The following is a 17,489-nucleotide window of genomic DNA, read 5'->3' as shown; positions in this document are numbered from 1 at the left end:
CTGCAAGTGCATTTCCAGTGGTTTATGACACCAGACGAGCGTTCGCCACTCGTTGGAAGCTTCGGCCATCTTTTGGACCGTTTTGGGTCGCACCACAGTTCTCCCTCCAACGAGCTCGCTTCCCGACCTATACCTCCGGAAAACGTGTCAGGGAGCATGCCAGGAGTGTGGGTTGAAGTCCTCAGAGCACGAGCCCCGAAGATCGAAAGACTTATGACCAATACGGAGCAAAGGGAAGAAACCGTCCGGGGACCGCTTTCTACCCCAGGACGAGAAAACTGAGTCCGGGGCATTCTCGCTCGCGTTTTCCTGGGACGAGCACCGGAAGTCCTCGCGTGCACCCCATTTTTTTCGTTGTAAGTTCATTTCCAGTGGTTTCTGACAAAGGACGAGTGTTCGCCACTTTTGGACTGTTTTTGGTCGCATCACAATTCTCCCTCCAACGAGTTCGCTTCCAGACCTATACCTTGGGAAAATGTGTCAGGGAGCATGCCAATAGTGTGGGTTGAAGTCCTTGGAGCCCGAGCCTCAAAGATCGAAAGACTTATAACCAATACGGAGCAAAGAGAAGAAACTGTCGGGAGATCGCTTTTTACCCAAGACGAGAAAACTGAGTCTGGGGCATTCTCTCTCGCATTTTCTTGGGATGAGCACCAGAAGTACTCGAGCTCAACCCGTGTCCTTTGCTGCAATGCATTTCCAGTGGTTTCTGACATCGGACGAGCGTTCGCCACTCGTTGGAAGCATTGGCTATCTTTTGGACCGTTTTGGGTCGCACCACAGGTCTCCCTCCAACGAGCTCGCTTCTCGACCTATACCTTGGAAAATGTGTCACGGAGCATGTGAGGAGTGTGGGTTTAAGTGCTCGGACCACGAGCTTCGAGGATCGAAAGTCTTATGACCAAAACGAAGCAAAGGGAAGAAACTATCGGGAGACCACTTTTTACCCGAGGACGAGAAAACTGAGTCCGGGGAATTCTCGCTCGCATTTTCCAGGGATGAGCACCAGAAGTACTCGAGCTCAGCCCGTTTCCTTCGCTGCAAATGCATTTCCAAAGGTTTCTGACGCCGGACGAGCGCTCGCCACTCGTTGGAAGCATTGGCCATCTTTTGGACCATTTTGGGTCGCACCACAGTTGTCCCTCCAACGAGCTTGCTTCTTGACCTTTACCTTGGGAAAACGTGTCAGGGAGCATGCTAGGAGTGTGGGTTGAATTGCTCAGAGCACGAGCCTCGAGGATCGAAAGACTTATGACCAATACGGAGCAAAGGGAAGAAACCGTCGGGGGACCGCTTTTTACCTCAGGACGGGAAAACTGAGTCCGAGGCTTTCTCGCTCGCATTTTCTTGAGACGTACATCGGAAGTCCTCGAGCTCAGCCCGTTTCCTTCGCTGCAAGTTCATTTACAGTGGTTTCTGACACCGGATGAGCGTTCACCACTCGTTGGAAGCATTGGCCATATTTTGGACCGTTTTGGGTCGCACAACAGTTCACTTTCCAACGAGCTCGCTTCCTGACCTATACCTTGGAAAAACGTGTTAGGGAGCATGCCAGGAGTGTGGATAGAAGTCCTCGGAGCACGAGCTTGAAAGATCAAAAGTATTATGACCAATACGAAGCAAAGGGATGAAACCGTAGGGGAACCAGTTTTTATCCGAGGACGAGAAAATTGAGTCCGTGACATTCTCGCTCGCGTTTTCTTGGGAGGAGCACTAGAAGTTCTTGAGCTCAGCCTGTTTTCTTCGATGCAAATGCATTTCCAGTGGTTTCTAACACCAGACGAGCATTCGCCACTAGTTGGAAGCATTGGCCATCTTTTTTACCGTTTTGGGTAGCACCACAATTCTCCTTCCAACGAGCTCGCTTCCCGACCTATACCTTGGAAAAACGTGTCAGGAAGCATGGCAGGAGTGTGGGATGAAGTCCTCAGAGCACGAGACCCGAAGATCGAAAGACTTATGACCAATACGGAGCAAAGGGCTGAAATCGTCAGGGGACTGCTTTTTACCTAACGACGAGAAAACTGAGTTCGGAGCATTCTCGCTCGCGTTTTATTGGGAGGAGTAGAGAAAGCCCTTCAGCTTAGCCGTTTCCATCGCTACAAGTGGACTTCCAGTGGGTTCTGACACCGGACGAGCGTTCGCCACTCGTTGGAAGCATTAGCCATCTTTTTTACTGTTTTGGGTCGCACCACAGTTCTCTTTCCAACGAGCTCGCATCCCGACTTATACCTTGGCAAAATGTGTCAGGAAGCACGCCAGGAGTGTGGATTGAAGTCCTTGGAGCACGAGCCCTAAAGATCGAAAGACTTATGACCAATACGGAGCAAAGGGAAGAAACCGTCGAGGGACCGATTTTTACCCCAGGATGAGAAAACTGAGTCTGGGGCATTCTCGCTCGCGTTTTCTTGGGATGAGAACCGAAAGTTCTTGAGCTCAGCCCGTTTCCTTCGCTGCAAGTGCATTTACAGTTGTTTCTAACACCGAACGAGCGTTCGCCACTTGTTGGAAGCATTGGCCATCTTTGCGACAGTTTTGGGTCGCACCACAGTATCGTCTCCAACGAGCTCGGTTCCCGACCTATACCTTGTGAAAACGTGTGAGGGAGCATGCCAGGAGTGTGGGTTGAAGTCCTCAGAGCACGAGCCCCAAAGATCGAAAGACTTATGACCAATACGGGGCAAAGAGAAGAAACCGTCGAGGGAGCGCTTTTTACCCCAGGATGAGAAAAGTGAGTTCGGGGCATTCTCACTCGCGTTTTCTTTGAACGAGCACCAAAAGTCCTCAAGCTCTACTCGTTTCCTTTGCTGCAAGTGCATTTCCAGTGGTTTCTGACACCGAACGAGCGTTCGCCACTCGTTGGAAGCATTGGTCATCTTTTGGACCGTTTTGGGTCGCACCACAGTTCTCCCTCCAACGAGCTCGCTTCCCGACCTATTCTATGGAAAAATGTGTCAGGGAGCATGCCAGGAGTGTGGGTTGAAGTCCTTGGAGCATGAGCCCCGAAGATCGAAAGACTTATGACCAATTCGGAGCAAAAAGAACAGAGCAAAGGGAATTTTCAGGCGAGTGAGTCTCATGCGCGTCTCTCTGTAAGCTCCAATTCGACGACCATGAGTACGGCAGTAGAAGGTAGTTCGACGGTGTTTCTCCGACGATTTCTCTGTCTCCAGTCACTGGGTAACACTGGGGGCTCTTTGATTTCAATTTGTTCATTGTTTGTGTTATTTTTCGGGGCATTTTCTTCGCTCTTTTGGTTCGGCTGAAGGGTGGAAGTCTAGGTTGTTCATTGAAATTTTTCACAATTTGGATATGTTTTTTCCCTGAAATTTCCGTCTGGGTTGGTGTCGATCTGTTCAAAATCGATTACTGAAGTTCTAAAGACAATTAATTTTCAATAAGCCCTATTCGATGTTCCTTTCAGTTTTTAGATAATGAGATCTGAAACGATAAGACGAACGTTTCAAGTTTCGGATTGCAGCTGTGTTGTTTTCGTTATATCTGCTAAGCATGGTGAGACGATGTTAAATCAAGACGGAATGTTGGTCAAAGAAGCTTCGAAGGCACGAAAACGTGCGTTGGCCGGATTACAGAAAATCCATGAGGCAATGACACGGGAGAGGAAGACGATTGACCTAGGATCGGTTCGGCCATCTCTCAACCGGTCGGCTCACAAAACACGATTGGGTGGATTGCGGTCACGGGTTGATGGGTCTGAGTCTGGTGGGCAGAATAAAAGTGGGACTAAATTCAATGGGCCTAAATTAAGTGGACCTGATGGGCAGAATGATGGATCTGAGTATGAGGTTTTGACTGAACCTATTGAGCCGAGAGAGTCTCATATTAATTTAACACAGGCTGGAAAATCATCTGTTGGACCTGTTTTTGGGCCTGAACAATTTAGAAATTTTGGAGAAAATCTCAGGCCGGCGAGTGATGGAATTGCTCCTTCAAGAAGCCCCCAAAATTTGTTTCCGAGAATAATATCTCTTTTGGATCCATTTTGAAAAACCAAGGTGAAATGCTCTTAAGGAATTTGCTACCGAGAATGGTCTTAAAAACAATGGTATCAAATGGTCATGGGCTTCACTGTTTAAGACGTCCAATGAAGGATCTCTTCCTTATACCCGCCTAAAGCATTTGGGGATAAAGTTGTTGTCGTTCCTCCGGAATAGGTTATTGCCTAAGGAATTCGGGTGTGGGAAAATTCCTTAGTAGGACAATTAATAGATGCAAAAGTGCCCTATTCTATCATCTATTGGCTTATTGAAAAATTTGGGGGAAAGTTGAGATGCCCATTATTACTATTTTGGAAAATGACCTCATTTGTTTTCAATTTAAACGGGCAAAATCGGTGGAGTGGATTATGTCGCGCGGACCTTGGCACCTAGGCGGCAAACCTATGCTACTCAGGAAATGGACTCCAGGTATTGTTCTTGAAACTTTTGTTTTTACTTCAGTTCCTATTTGTATTAAATTGGGGAGAATACCCATGGAGTTGCGAACAGAAGCGGGGTTGGCGGTTGTTGCTAGTGCTGTGGGTAAACCCTTAACGTTAGATTTGGCCACTAAGGAGCGTCATAGACTTTCCTATGCTCGTGTCTGTATCAAATTAGATGTAGGCTCTCCTAAGCCTGCTGAAATTACTGTTAGTCTTAGAGGAGTGGATTTTATTGTTTCGGCAAATTATGAGTGGAAACCACAGAAGTGTAATTTGTGTTGTACCTTTGGGCACTCTGGTGGCAAGTGTCCTAGAAGTGTAGAGAGTAAAGTCCTATAGGAGGATGTTGTGAGTAAGAGTATCCCTGGCAAGGGGATGGATTAGACAGTGAGACACGTGGGGAAGTTGTTCTAGAAGCATTCAATCAAACAGTTGGAGGAAGGTGAAATTAGGAGTTCTCCAAACAGACATAGTAGTCAAGTGGAGAAGGAGGTGGGTAAACGAGATGAGTTTACCTTGTTACTCGCAAGAAGAGGGAGTTAGTATCTATTAGAGATGGTGGTAAAAGTTTGGAGGTGACTATGCCAAACTCTTTTGGTAGCCTTTTGGAGGTGGGTGACGTTGACAAATGGGCATTAACTATAGTAGAGAGCTGACCGCCGCCCTTACAAGTGGATGAAGGTGCGGGTGTTCTAAGTGGTGTTAGTTCAGAGAGTGGTCCTAAAGGAATGCATACACTCAATAATTCTCATGATTAGTTGGTGCACTTGGAATGTACGTGGTCTAAACCACCAGATGAAGAGTAAGGCAAATTTTGATTTTCTGGGGTCATCCTCTATGGCGTTCTGTTGTCTCTTGGAGACTAGAGTTCGCGAAAGTAATTTTGATTCTGTTTCTAGAAGGTTTCGTAATTCTTGGGATTATTCTTATAGTTACAGTAATAGTGGTGTGGGTCGGATTTGGGTGATGTGGAAGAAGAATCACTTTTCTTTCTCTACTCGTGTGGTAGATGAGCAGTTTGTTACAGGTACGTTAACAGATCTTTTGTCCGGTGTTTGTGAGGAGGTGTTTTGTGTTTATGCCTCTAATAGTAATATTGAGAGACGTTTATTATGGCGTCGGTTAGTTGAGATTACTTCTGGTTGGTCGAGCCCAGGAGTTGTCATGGGAGATTTTAACGCTATTAGAGTTCACTCTAAAGCTTTTGGGGGATCTCCTATTTAGGGTGAGATGGAGGATTTTGATTTGGCTATACGCGATGCTGATTTAGTAGAGCCTTCGGTGCAGGTTAACTGGTTCACTTGGACTAGTAAGGTTCATGGGTCTAGGATGTTACGCCGCTTGGATCGTATTTTAGTGAATGATGAATGGCTATCTGCATGGCCTACTTTGTTGGTAAATGTGCTACCATGGGGTATTTTTTATCATTCTCCTATTTTATTCTATCCTAGCTTTCAGCAAAATAGTAGAGTGGTGTCATTTCGGTTCTTCAATCATTGGCTGGAGGATCCTTCATTTATTGAGGTGGTTGCTAGGATGTGGGGTCGCCATGAGGGTGTCTCACCGCTAGTGAGCCTCATGAGAAATCTTCAACGTCTTAAACCTACTCTCCGTAGGCATTTTGGTAGGCACATCTAGAGCCTAAGTGAGGAGGTGCGAAATGCAAAGGAGGCCATGGATAGAGCTCAGAGAGAGGTAGAACGTAATCCTATGTTGGATGTCTTGAGTCGCCAAGCAAGCCTGGCTACTAAGGCCTTCTGGACAGCAGTTAGATTGGAGGAAGCCTCTCTTCGTCAGAAATCCAGAATTAGATGGTTAGAACTTGGTGATCAGAATACGACATTCTTCCATTGATCTATTCGTTCTCGTATGAGTCGTAATTCTCTACTATCTTTAGTTGATTCAGATGGCTCAAGGATTTCTTCACATGATGGGGTGGTTCATCTGGTAGTTAATTATTTTCGTAACAGTTTGGGGTCCCAGAAGATTGGCTATAGAGAGTTGTCCCCCGTAATTGAGGATATTGTGCAGTTTCGGTGGTCTGAGGAGTGTTGTCAGGCGTTACAGATACCTACTATCCGGGAGGAAGTTAGGAGGGTCTTATTCTCTATGGATAGTGGAAAGGCTCCTGTTCCTGATGGGTTCTCTGTTGGATTCATCAAAAGTGCCTGGTCTGTGGTTGGGGAAGATTTCTGTGATGCTGTTTTGCATTTCTTTGAAACTTGTTATCTTCCAATAGGAGTTAATGCTACTGCTATTACCCTCATCCCTAAGCGTCGTGGGGCTGAGCGTATGGAGGAATTTCGGCCTATTTCTTGTTGTAATGTGATATATAAATGCATTTCTAAGATTTTGACTGATAGGCTTCATGTGTGGCTTCCTTCTTTTATCAGTAGTAACCAGTCTGCTTTTATCCCTGGAAGGAGTATTATTGATAACATTCTCCTTTGTCAGGAACTGGTCGGGGGTTATCATCTTAATTCTGGTAAACCTCGATATACTTTGAAAATTGATCTTCAAAAAGCCTATGACTCTGTTAATTGGGATTTTCTGTTTGGATTGTTGATTGCTATTGGTACTCCTTTAAAGTTTGTGAGTTGGATTAGGGCATGTGTTACTTCCTCTATGTTCTCTATTATGATTAATGGCTCTTTTGAGGGGTTTTTCCATGGTAGGAAAGGTGTAAGACAAGGTGATCCTTTATCTCCTTTTCTTTTTGTTATGGTGATGGAAGTTCTTTCTCGTATGCTGAACAAGATTCCTCAGAGTTTCCAATTTCACCGTCGTTGTGAAAAGGTTAAGTTAAATCATCTGACCTTCGCTGACGACCTTATGATATTTTGTGCTGCTGATGAACCATCTCTCAGTTTTATTCGGGAGTATCTTCAGAAGTTTGGTGAGCTTTCGGGTTTGTTTGTAAATCTTAGGAAAAGCTCTATTTTTGTTGCGGAAGTTAGTAATGAGGCTGCTTCTCATCTGGCTGCTAGTATGGGTTTTGTCTTTGGAAATCTCCCTGTTCGTTATCTTGGGCTTCCTTTACTTATTGGTCGGTTACGTTCTAATGATTGTGCTCCTCTTATACAACGTATGACTAGCCGGATTCGCTCTTGGACTGCTCAAGTTTTATCTTTTGTTGGTAGATTGCAGCTTGTTCGTTCTGTGCTCCGCAGCCTTCAAGTTTACTGGCCTAGTGTGTTTGTGCTTCCTGCGTATGTGCATAATGAGGTGGACAAGATACTGAGGTCTTATCTTTGGAGGGGTAAGGAGGAAGGTAGAGGGGGTATTAAGGTGGCGTGGGTGGAAGTGTGTCTACCCTTTGAGGAGGGCGGACTTGCTATTCGAGATGGGCCTTCTTGGAATATTGCGAGTACTTTGAAGATTTTGTGGTTGCTGTTAACAAGTTCGGGTTCTCTTTAGGTGGCTTGGGTGGAGGTATTATTCTAAAGGGGAGGTCGTTGTGGGCAGTGGATAATAGGGTGGATCGGTATTGGTGTTTTCGGGCTATTTTACGTAAGCGAGAGAGGCTGAAGCATCATGTCGAAGGTGGGAGATGGTCTACATGTAGAGTATGGCTTGATCCGTGGTTGCAGGGGGGTCCCATTCTTGAGCAGGTTGGGGAAAGGGTGCTTTATGATGCGGCAAGTCGGAGGGAGGCTAGACTTTCTGATTTTATTGGCCCAGATGGGGAATGGCAATGGCCGCGAGTCTATGGAGTTAATTGATTTATGGGATAGGGTTCAGGCGATTAGTCCGTCTCTTAGTGTTAGTGATAGATGGGTCTGGGTTCCTGGTCGTCAGGGTGGTTTCTCTATTACAAGTCCATGTGAAGCTATTCGTCCTATGGGTGGTCGGGTTCGTTGGGTTGGTTTACTGTGGGGAGGGGGAATATCCCAAAGCATTTCTTTTGTGTGTGGTTGGCCATTAAAGATAGGTTGGACACTAGAGATAGATTGTATAGGTGGGATAATTCGGTATCGATGTCGTGCATTCTTTGTCAGGGGGGTGTGGAGTCTCGCGATCACTTGTTCTTTTCGTGTCCGTTCGGGGGGGATGTTTGGTCTCGGGTTCTTCGGGTCATGGCTTCCTCTTATAGGATTGGGAATTGGGGGGTTGAGTTGTCTTGGATTTGTCATCAGGGTATTGGGAAGGGTGTGAGGAGGAAGTTGTGGCGCGTTCTTTGGTGTGCAACTATTTACTTTATTTGGAACGAGCGGAATCATCGTCTCCATGGTGGTCAGGCTCGTGATCCTAATGTCCTTTTCCACCTTATTTATACCTGTATTCGTGCTCGTGCTGGCTCTTGGCGGGAGGATACTCAACTTCTTTTTTAACTTGTTCTTTTGTTTGGTTTTTTCTGCTTGTCCACAGGCTATGGGGTTTTTCCTATTTTTCTGTTATGTTGACTTTTCCCTATTTGGTGGGACTATTTTGAGTTTGTTGTCTTTTTGTCTTTTTGTGACATTTATGTACTTTTGTTCGTGCTTTTGTTATGCTTGGTGTCTATCTTTGTCTTGTAAGCATTCTATGCTTTGTTGCCTTGACCTCAGGGTGTGAGGTCCTCCTTGTTGTTGTATAATAATATTACCGTTTCAAAAAAAAAATACGGAGCAGAGGGAAGAAACCGTCGGGGGACCGCTTTTTACCCCAGGACGAGAAAACTGAGTCCGGGGCATTCTCGCTCCCGTTTTCTGGGGATTAGGGTTGACACCAAACGAACGTTCGCCAAACGAGTGCATTTCCAGTGGTGTTGACACCAAACGAGCGTTCGCCACTCGTTGGAAGTTTTGGCCATCTTTTGGACCGTTTTGAGTCGCACCACAGTTCTCCCTCCAACGAGCTCGCTTCCCGACCTATACCTTGAAAAAACGTGTCAGGGAGCATGTCAGGAGTATGGGTTGAAGTCCTCGGAACACGAGCCCCGAAGATCGTAAGACTTATGACCAATACGGCGCAAAGGGTAGAAATCGTCGGGGGACCACTTTTTCCCCAAGACGAGAAAAATGTGTCTGGGGCATTCTTGCTCGCGTTTTCTTGGGACAAGCACCGGAAGTCCTCCAGCTCAGCCCATTTCCTTCGCTGCAAGTGCATTTCTAGCGGTTTCTGACAAAAGATGAGCGTTCGCCACTCGTTGGAAGCATTGGCCATCTTTTGGACCGTTTTGGGTCGCACCACGGTTCTCCTTCCAACGAGCTCGCTTTCCGACATATACTTTGGGAAAACATATCAGGAAACATGCCAGGAGTATGGGTTGCATTTCTCAGAGCACGAGCCTCGAAGATCGAAAGCATATGACCAATACGGAGCAAAGGGAAGAAACCGTCGGGGGACCGCTTTTTACCCTAGGACGAGAAAACTGAGTCCAGGGCATTCTCGCTCGCGTTTTCATTGGACGAGCACTGAAAGTCCTCGAGCTCAGCCCGTTTCCTTCGCTGAAAGTGCATTTCCAGTGGTTTTTGACACCGGACGAGCGTTTGCCACTCGTTGGAAGCATTAGCCATATTTTGGATCGTTTTTGGTCGCACCACAGTTCTCCCTCCAACGAGCTCGCTTCTCGACCTATTCCTTGGGAAAACGTGTCAGGGAGCATGCCAGTAGTGTGGGTGAAGTGCTCGCAGCACGAGCCCCAAAGATCAAAATACTTATGACCAATACGGAGAAAAAGGAAGAAACCGTCGGGGTATTGCTTTTTACCCCAGGACGAGAAAACTGAGTCTGAGGAATTCTCGCTCGTGTTTTCTTGGGACCAGCACTGTAAGTCCTCGAGCTCAGCCTGTGTCCATCGCTGCAAGTGCATTTCCAGTGGTTTCTGACACCGGACGAGCGTTCGCCACTCGTTGGAAGCATTGGCCATCTTTTTGACTGTTTGGGTCGCACCACAGTTCTCTTTCCAACGAGCTCGCTTCCCGACCTATACCTCCGGAAAACGTATCAGGGAGCATGCCAGGAGCGTGGATTGAAGTCCTCGAAGCACGAGCCCCAAAGATTGAGAGACTTATGACCAATACGGAGCAAATGGAAGAAACCGTTGGCGAATCGCTTTTTACCCCAAGACAAAAAAACTTACTTCGGGGCATTGTCGCTCTCGTTTTCATGGGATGAGCACTGGAAGTCCTCGAGCTCAGCCCATTTCCTCCGCTGAAAGTGCATTTCCAGTGGTTTCTGACACCAGACGAGCGTTCGCCACTCGTTCGAAGCATTGGCCATCTTTTGGACCGTTTTGGGTCGCACCTCAGTTCTGCCTCCAACGAGCTCGCTTCTCGACCTATACCTTGAGAAAACGTGTCAGGAAGCATGCCAGGAGTGTGGGTTGAGGTGCTTGGAGTACAAACCCCGAAGATCAAATACTTATGGCCAATACAATGCAAATGGAAGAAACCGTCGGGGGACTGCTTTTTACCCCAGGACGAGAAACTGAGTTTGGGGCGTTCTCGCTCGTGTTTTGGTCGGACAAGCATCGGAAGCATGCCAGGAGTGTGGGTTGAGGTGCTTGGAGTACAAACCCCGAAGATCAAATACTTATGGCCAATACAATGCAAATGGAAGAAACCGTCGGGGGACCGCTTTTTACCCCAGGACGAGAAAACTGAGTCCGGGGCATTCTCGCTCCCGTTTTCTGGGGATTAGGGTTGACACCAAACGAACGTTCGCCAAACGAGTGCATTTCCAGTGGTGTTGACACCAAACGAGCGTTCGCCACTCGTTGGAAGTTTTGGCCATCTTTTGGACCGTTTTGAGTCGCACCACAGTTCTCCCTCCAACGAGCTCGCTTCCCGACCTATACCTTGAAAAAACGTGTCAGGGAGCATGTCAGGAGTATGGGTTGAAGTCCTCGGAACACGAGCCCCGAAGATCGTAAGACTTATGACCAATACGGCGCAAAGGGTAGAAATCGTCGGGGGACCACTTTTTCCCCAAGACGAGAAAAATGTGTCTGGGGCATTCTTGCTCGCGTTTTCTTGGGACAAGCACCGGAAGTCCTCCAGCTCAGCCCATTTCCTTCGCTGCAAGTGCATTTCTAGCGGTTTCTGACAAAAGATGAGCGTTCGCCACTCGTTGGAAGCATTGGCCATCTTTTGGACCGTTTTGGGTCGCACCACGGTTCTCCTTCCAACGAGCTCGCTTTCCGACATATACTTTGGGAAAACATATCAGGAAACATGCCAGGAGTATGGGTTGCATTTCTCAGAGCACGAGCCTCGAAGATCGAAAGCATATGACCAATACGGAGCAAAGGGAAGAAACCGTCGGGGGACCGCTTTTTACCCTAGGACGAGAAAACTGAGTCCAGGGCATTCTCGCTCGCGTTTTCATTGGACGAGCACTGAAAGTCCTCGAGCTCAGCCCGTTTCCTTCGCTGCAAGTGCATTTTCAGTGGTTTCTGACACCGGACGAGCGTTCGCCACTCGTTGGAAGCATTGGCCATCTTTTGGACCGTTTTGGGTCGCACCTCCGTTCTGCCTCCAACGAGCTCGCTTCTCGACCTATACCTTGAGAAAACGTGTCAGGGAGCATGCCAAAAGTGTGGGTTTAGGTGATCGGAGTACGAGCCCTGAAGATCGAAAGACTTATGGCCAATACAAAGCAAAGGGAAGAAACCGTCGGGGGACCGCTTTTTGACCCAAGACGATAAAACTGAGTCCGGGGCGTTCTCACTCGCATTTTCTTGGGACAAGCACCAGAAGTCCTCGAGCTCCGCCCATTTCCTTCGTTGCAAGTGCATTTCCAGTGGTTTCTGAAACCGGTCGAGCGTTCGCCACTCGTTGGAAGTATTGGCCATCTTTTGAACCGTTTTAGGTCGCACCTCAGTTCTCCCACCAACGAGCTCGCTTCCCAACCTAAACCTTGGAAAAACGTGTCACAGAGCATGCCAGGAGTGTGGGTTGAAGTCCACAGAGTACGAGCCCCAAAGATTGAGAGACTTATGACCAATACGAAGCAAAGGGAAGAAACCGTCGGGGGACCGCTTTTTGCCCCAGGACGACAAAACTGAGTCTAGGGCATTCTCGCTTGCGTCTTTTTTTGACAAACACTGGAAGTCCTCGAGCTCAACTCGTTTCCTTCGCCCCAGTTGTATTTCCAGTGTTTCGGACACCAGACGAGCGTTTTCCAATCGTTCGAAGCATTAACCATCTTTTGGACCGTTTTGGATTGCACCTCAGTTCTCCCTCAAACAAGCTCGCTTCCCAATCTATACCTTGGGAAAACGTGTCAGGGAGCATGCCAGGAATGTGGGTTGCAGTCTACGGAATACGAGCCCCGAAGATCGAGAGACTTATGGCCAATACGAAGCAAAGGGAAGAAACCGTCGGGGTACCGCTTTTTGCCCCAGGCGAGAAAACTGTATCCGGGGCATTCTCGCTAGCATTTTCTTGAGACGAACACCGAAAGTCCTTGAGATCCGCCCATTTTCTTCGCTGCAAGTGCATTTCCAGTTGTTTTTGACACCGAACGAGCGTTCGCCACTCGTTGGAAGCATTGTGGGTCACACCTGAGTTCTTTATCCGACGAGCACGCTTATCGGCCTACACTTTTGGAAAACGTGTCAGGGAGCATGCCAGAAGTGTGGGTTGAGGTCCTCGGAGTACGAGCCCCAAAGATCGAGAGACTTATGACCAACACGAAGCAAAGGGAAGAAACCTTCGGGGCATTGTCGCTCTTGTTTTCATCGGACGAGCACTGGAAGTCCTCGAGCTCAGCCCATTTCCTCCGCTGCAAGTGCATTTCTAGTGCTTTCTGACACCGGACGAGCGTTCGCCACTCGTTGGAAGCATTGGCCATCTTTTTTACCGTTTTGGGCCGAACCACAGTTCTCCCTCCTATGAGCTCGCTTCCCGACCTATACCTTGGGAAAATGTGTCTGGGCGCATGCCAGGAGTTTGGGTTTAAGTCCTCGGAGTATGAGCCCCAAAGATCAAGAGACTTATGACCAATACGAGGCAAAGGGAAGAAACCGTAGAGGGATCTCTTTTTGGCCCAAGATGAGAAAACTAAGTCTGGGGCATTCTCGCTCGTGTTTTCTTTGGACGAACACAAGAAGTCCTCAAGCTCGGCCCTTTTCCTTCGCTGCAAGTGGATTTCCAGTGGTTTGTGACATCGGACGATGGTTCGAAACTCGTTGAAAGCATTGGCCATCTTTTGACAGTTTTGGATCGCACCTCAGTTCTCCCTCTAACGAACTCGTTTCCCGACCTATACCTTGGGAAAACGTGTCAGGGAGCATGCCAGGAGTGTGGGTTGAAGTCCTCGGAGTGCTAGCCTCGAAGATCGAGAGACTTATGACCAATACTAAACAAAGGGAAGAAATCGTCGGGGATTGCTTTTTGTCCTAGGACGAGAAAACTATGTCCGAGTCTTTCTCACTCACGTTTTCTTGGGACGAACATCGGAAGCCCTAGAGCTCGGCTCATTTCCTTCGCTGCAAGTGTATTTTCAGTGGTTTCTGACACCGGACGAGCGTTTGTCACTCGTTGGAAGCATTAGCCATCTCTTGGACCGTTTTGGGTCGCACCTCAGTTCTCCCTCCTACAAGCTAGCTTCCTGACCTATACCTTAGGAAAACATGTCAGGGAGCATGCCATGTTTGTGGGTTGAAGTCTTCAGGGTATGATCTCCTATGATCGAGAGACTTATGACCAGTACGAAGTAAAGGAAAGAAACCGTCGGGGCACCGCTTTTTGCCTCAGGATGAGAAAACTGAGTCCGGATCATTCTTGCTCGCGTCTTCTTGGGACGAACACCGAAAGTCCCAGAGCTCGACACGTTTCCTTCACTGCAAGTGCATTTCCAATGGTTTCTGACACCAGACGAGCGTTCGCCACCCGTTGGAAGCATTGGCCATCTTTTGGACCGTTTTGGGTCGCACCTCAGTTCTCCCTCACACGAGCTCGCTTTCTGACCTATACCTTGGGAAAACGTGTCAGGGAGCATGCCAGGAGTGTGGGTTTAAGTTCTCGGAGTACGAGCCCTGGAGATTGAGAGACTTATGACCAATACAAAGCAAAGGGAAGAAACTGTTGGGGGACCGCTTTCTGTCCAGGACGAGAAAACTTAGTCCGGAGCCATCTCGATCACCTTTTCATGGGACGAACACTCTAAGTCCTTGAGCTCGACCGTTTTCCTTCGCTGCAAGTGTATTTCCAGTTGTTTCTGACACCAAACAAGCGTTCCCCACTCGTTGGAAGCATTGGCCATCTTTTGGACCGTTTTGGGTCGCACCTTAGTTTTCCCTCCAATGAGCTCGTTTCCTGACTTATACCTTGAGAAAATGTGTCAGGGAGAATGCCAGGAGTGTGGGTTGAAGTCGTCGGAGTACGAGCCCGAAGATCGAGTGGCTTATGACTGATACGAAGCAAAGGGAAGAAACCATCGGGGGACCGTTTTTTGCCCAGGACGAAAAAACTGAGTCTGGGCATTCTCGCTCGCGTTTTCTTGGGACGAACACCGGAAGTCTTCGAGCTCTGCCAATTTCCTTCGCTGCAAGTGCATTTCTAGTGGTTTCTGACACCGGACGAGCGTTCGCCTCTCGTTGGAAGCATTGGCCATCTTTTGGACCGTTTTGGATCGCACCTCAGTTCTCCCTTCTACGAGCCCGCTTCCTGACCTATACCTTAGGAAAACATGTTAGGGAGTATGCCAGGAGTGGGAGTGGAAGTCCTGAGAGTACAAGCCTCGAAGATCGAAAGACTTATGACGAATACGAAGCAAGGTGAAGAAACCGTCAAAGGACCGTTTCCTTCGCTGCAAGTGCATTTCTAGTGGTTTCTGACACCGGACGAGCATTCGCAACTTGTTGGAAGCATTGGCTATCTTTGGACTATTTTAGGTCGCACCATAGTTCTCCCTCCAACGAGCTCGCTTCGCGACCTATACCTTAAGAAAAGGTGTTAGGCAGCATGCCAGGAGTGTTGGTTGAAGTCCTCTGAGTAGGAGCCATAAAGATCAAAAGACCTATGACCATACGAACCAAGGGGAAGAAACCATCGAGGGATTGCTTTTTACCCAACGACGAGAAAATTTGTCCGAGGCATTCTTCCTTGTGTTTTCTTTGTACAAACAATGAAAGTCCTCGATCTCAGCCCATTTTCCTTCGTTGCCAGTGCATTTCCAGTGGTTCTGACACCGGACGATCATTCGCCACTCGTTGGAAACTTTTGCCATCTTTTGGACCGTTATGGGTCGCACCTTAGTTCTTCCTCCAACGAGCTCGCTTCTCGATCTATACCTTGGGAAAATGTGTCAGGAAGCATTCCAGGAGTGTGGGTTGAAATGCTCGGTCCACGAGCCCCAAAGATCGAAAGACTTATGACCAAAGATGGCATTCTAGCTCATGTTTTCTTGGGACGAACACCGAAAGTCCTTTAGGTCAGCCTGTTTTGTTCGCTGCAAGTGCATTTCCAATGGTTTCTCACACCGGACAAGCATTCGCCACTCGTTGGAAGCATTGGCCATCTTTGGGACTGCTTTGGATCGCACCTTAGTTCTCCCTCCAGCGAGCTCGCTTCCAGAGCTATACCTTCGGAGAACTTGTCAGGGACAATGCCAAGAATGAGGGTTGAAGTCCTCAGAGCACGAGCTCCGAAGATCGAAAGACTTATGACCAATACGAAGCAAATGGAACAAATCGTCGGGGGACTGTTTTTTAACTGAGGACGAGAAAATTGGGTCCGGGGCATTCTTGCTCGCATTTTCTTGGGACGCACATCAGAAGTCCTCAAGCTCAGCACGTTTCCTTCGCTGCAACTACATTTCCAGTGGTTTCTGACACCGAACGAGTGTTCGCCACTCGTTCGAAGCATTGGCCATCTTTTTGAAAGTTTTGGTTCACGCCTTAGTTCTTCCTCCAACAAACTCGCTTCCCGACCTATACATTGGGAAAATGTGTCAGGGAGCATGCTAGGAGTGTGGGTTGAAGTCCTCAGCGCACGAGCCCCAAAGATCGAAAGACTTATGACCAATAAAAAGCAATGGGAAGAAATCGTCGGGGACAGCTTTATATCCTAGGATGAGAAAACTGAGTCTAGGGTATTCCCGCTCGAGTTTTCTGGGGACGCACACCCGAAGTCCTCGAGCCCAACCCGTTTCCTTTGCTACAAGTGCATTTTCAGTTGTTTCTGGCACCAAACGGGTCTTCAACACTCGTTGGAAGCATTGGCCATGTGTTTGGATCGTTTTTCCATGCCTTAGTTCTCCCTCTAACAAGCTCGCATCCAGACCTATATCTTGAGAAAACGTGTCAGGGAGCACGCAAAGAGCGTGCGTTGAAGTCTTCGGCGTACGAGCCTCGAAGATCGAAGGATTTATGACCAATACGAAGCAAAGGGAAGAAACCGTTGGGGGACTGCTTTTTACCCCAAACGAAAAAACTAAGTCTGAGACATTCAGCTTTTTTCCATCGCTGCAACTGGATTTTCAGTGGTTTCTGACATCGGACGACTATTCTCCAATCTTTGAAGCATCGGCCATCTTTTGGACCGTTTTGGGTCGCGCCTTAGTTCTTCCTTCAACGAGCTCGCTTCCAGACCTATACCGTGGGAAAACATGTCAGGGAGCATGCCCGAAGTGTAGGTTAAAGTCCTTAGAGCATGATCTCCAAAGATCGAAAGACTGATCACCAATACGAAGCAAAGGGAAGAAACCGTCAGGAGACCGCTTTTTATCCGAGGACGAGAAAACTGAGTCCAGGGCATTCTCGCTCTTATTTTCATGGGACGAACACCGAAAGTCCTCAAGCGCAGCCCGTTTCCTTCGTTGCAAGTGCATTTTCAATCCTTTCTGACACCGGACGAGCGTTCTCCACTTGTTGGAAGCATTGGCCATCTTTTGGACTGTTTTGGGTCACACCTCAGTTCTCCCTCCAACGAGCTCGCTTCCCAACCTATACCTTGGGAAAACATGTCAGGGAGCACGCCAAGAGTTTGGGTTGAAGTCCTCAGAGCATGAGCCCCAAAGATCGAAAGACTTATGAACAAAACAAACAAAAGGGAAGAAACCGTCGGGGGACCGCTTTTTACCCGAGGACGAGAAAACTGAGTCTAAGGCATTCTCGCTC

General features: G+C 48.0%; 1 protein-coding gene across 1 annotated transcript; it reads left to right on the top strand.

Annotated features, from left to right (window-relative positions):
• Positions 1 to 5,671: 5,671 nt before the first annotated feature.
• Positions 5,672 to 6,079, top strand: LOC127151191 (uncharacterized). The gene has a single exon (XM_051090614.1). The coding sequence runs from the start codon at positions 5,672 to 5,674 to the stop codon at positions 6,077 to 6,079; it is 408 nt and encodes a 135-aa protein (XP_050946571.1).
• The last annotated feature ends 11,410 nt before the right edge of the window (positions 6,080 to 17,489 follow it).

This window comes from Cucumis melo, chromosome 10 (assembly GCF_025177605.1).
Source record: "Cucumis melo cultivar AY chromosome 10, USDA_Cmelo_AY_1.0, whole genome shotgun sequence".
NCBI lineage: Eukaryota > Viridiplantae > Streptophyta > Magnoliopsida > Cucurbitales > Cucurbitaceae > Cucumis > Cucumis melo.
This window is presented reverse-complemented; position numbering and strand designations above follow the sequence as displayed.

Excerpts from the sequence above, each read along its gene's own strand:
- LOC127151191 (XM_051090614.1), top strand. The coding sequence starts at position 5,672 with ATGGAGGATTTTGATTTGGCTATACGCGATGCTGATTTAGTAGAGCCT.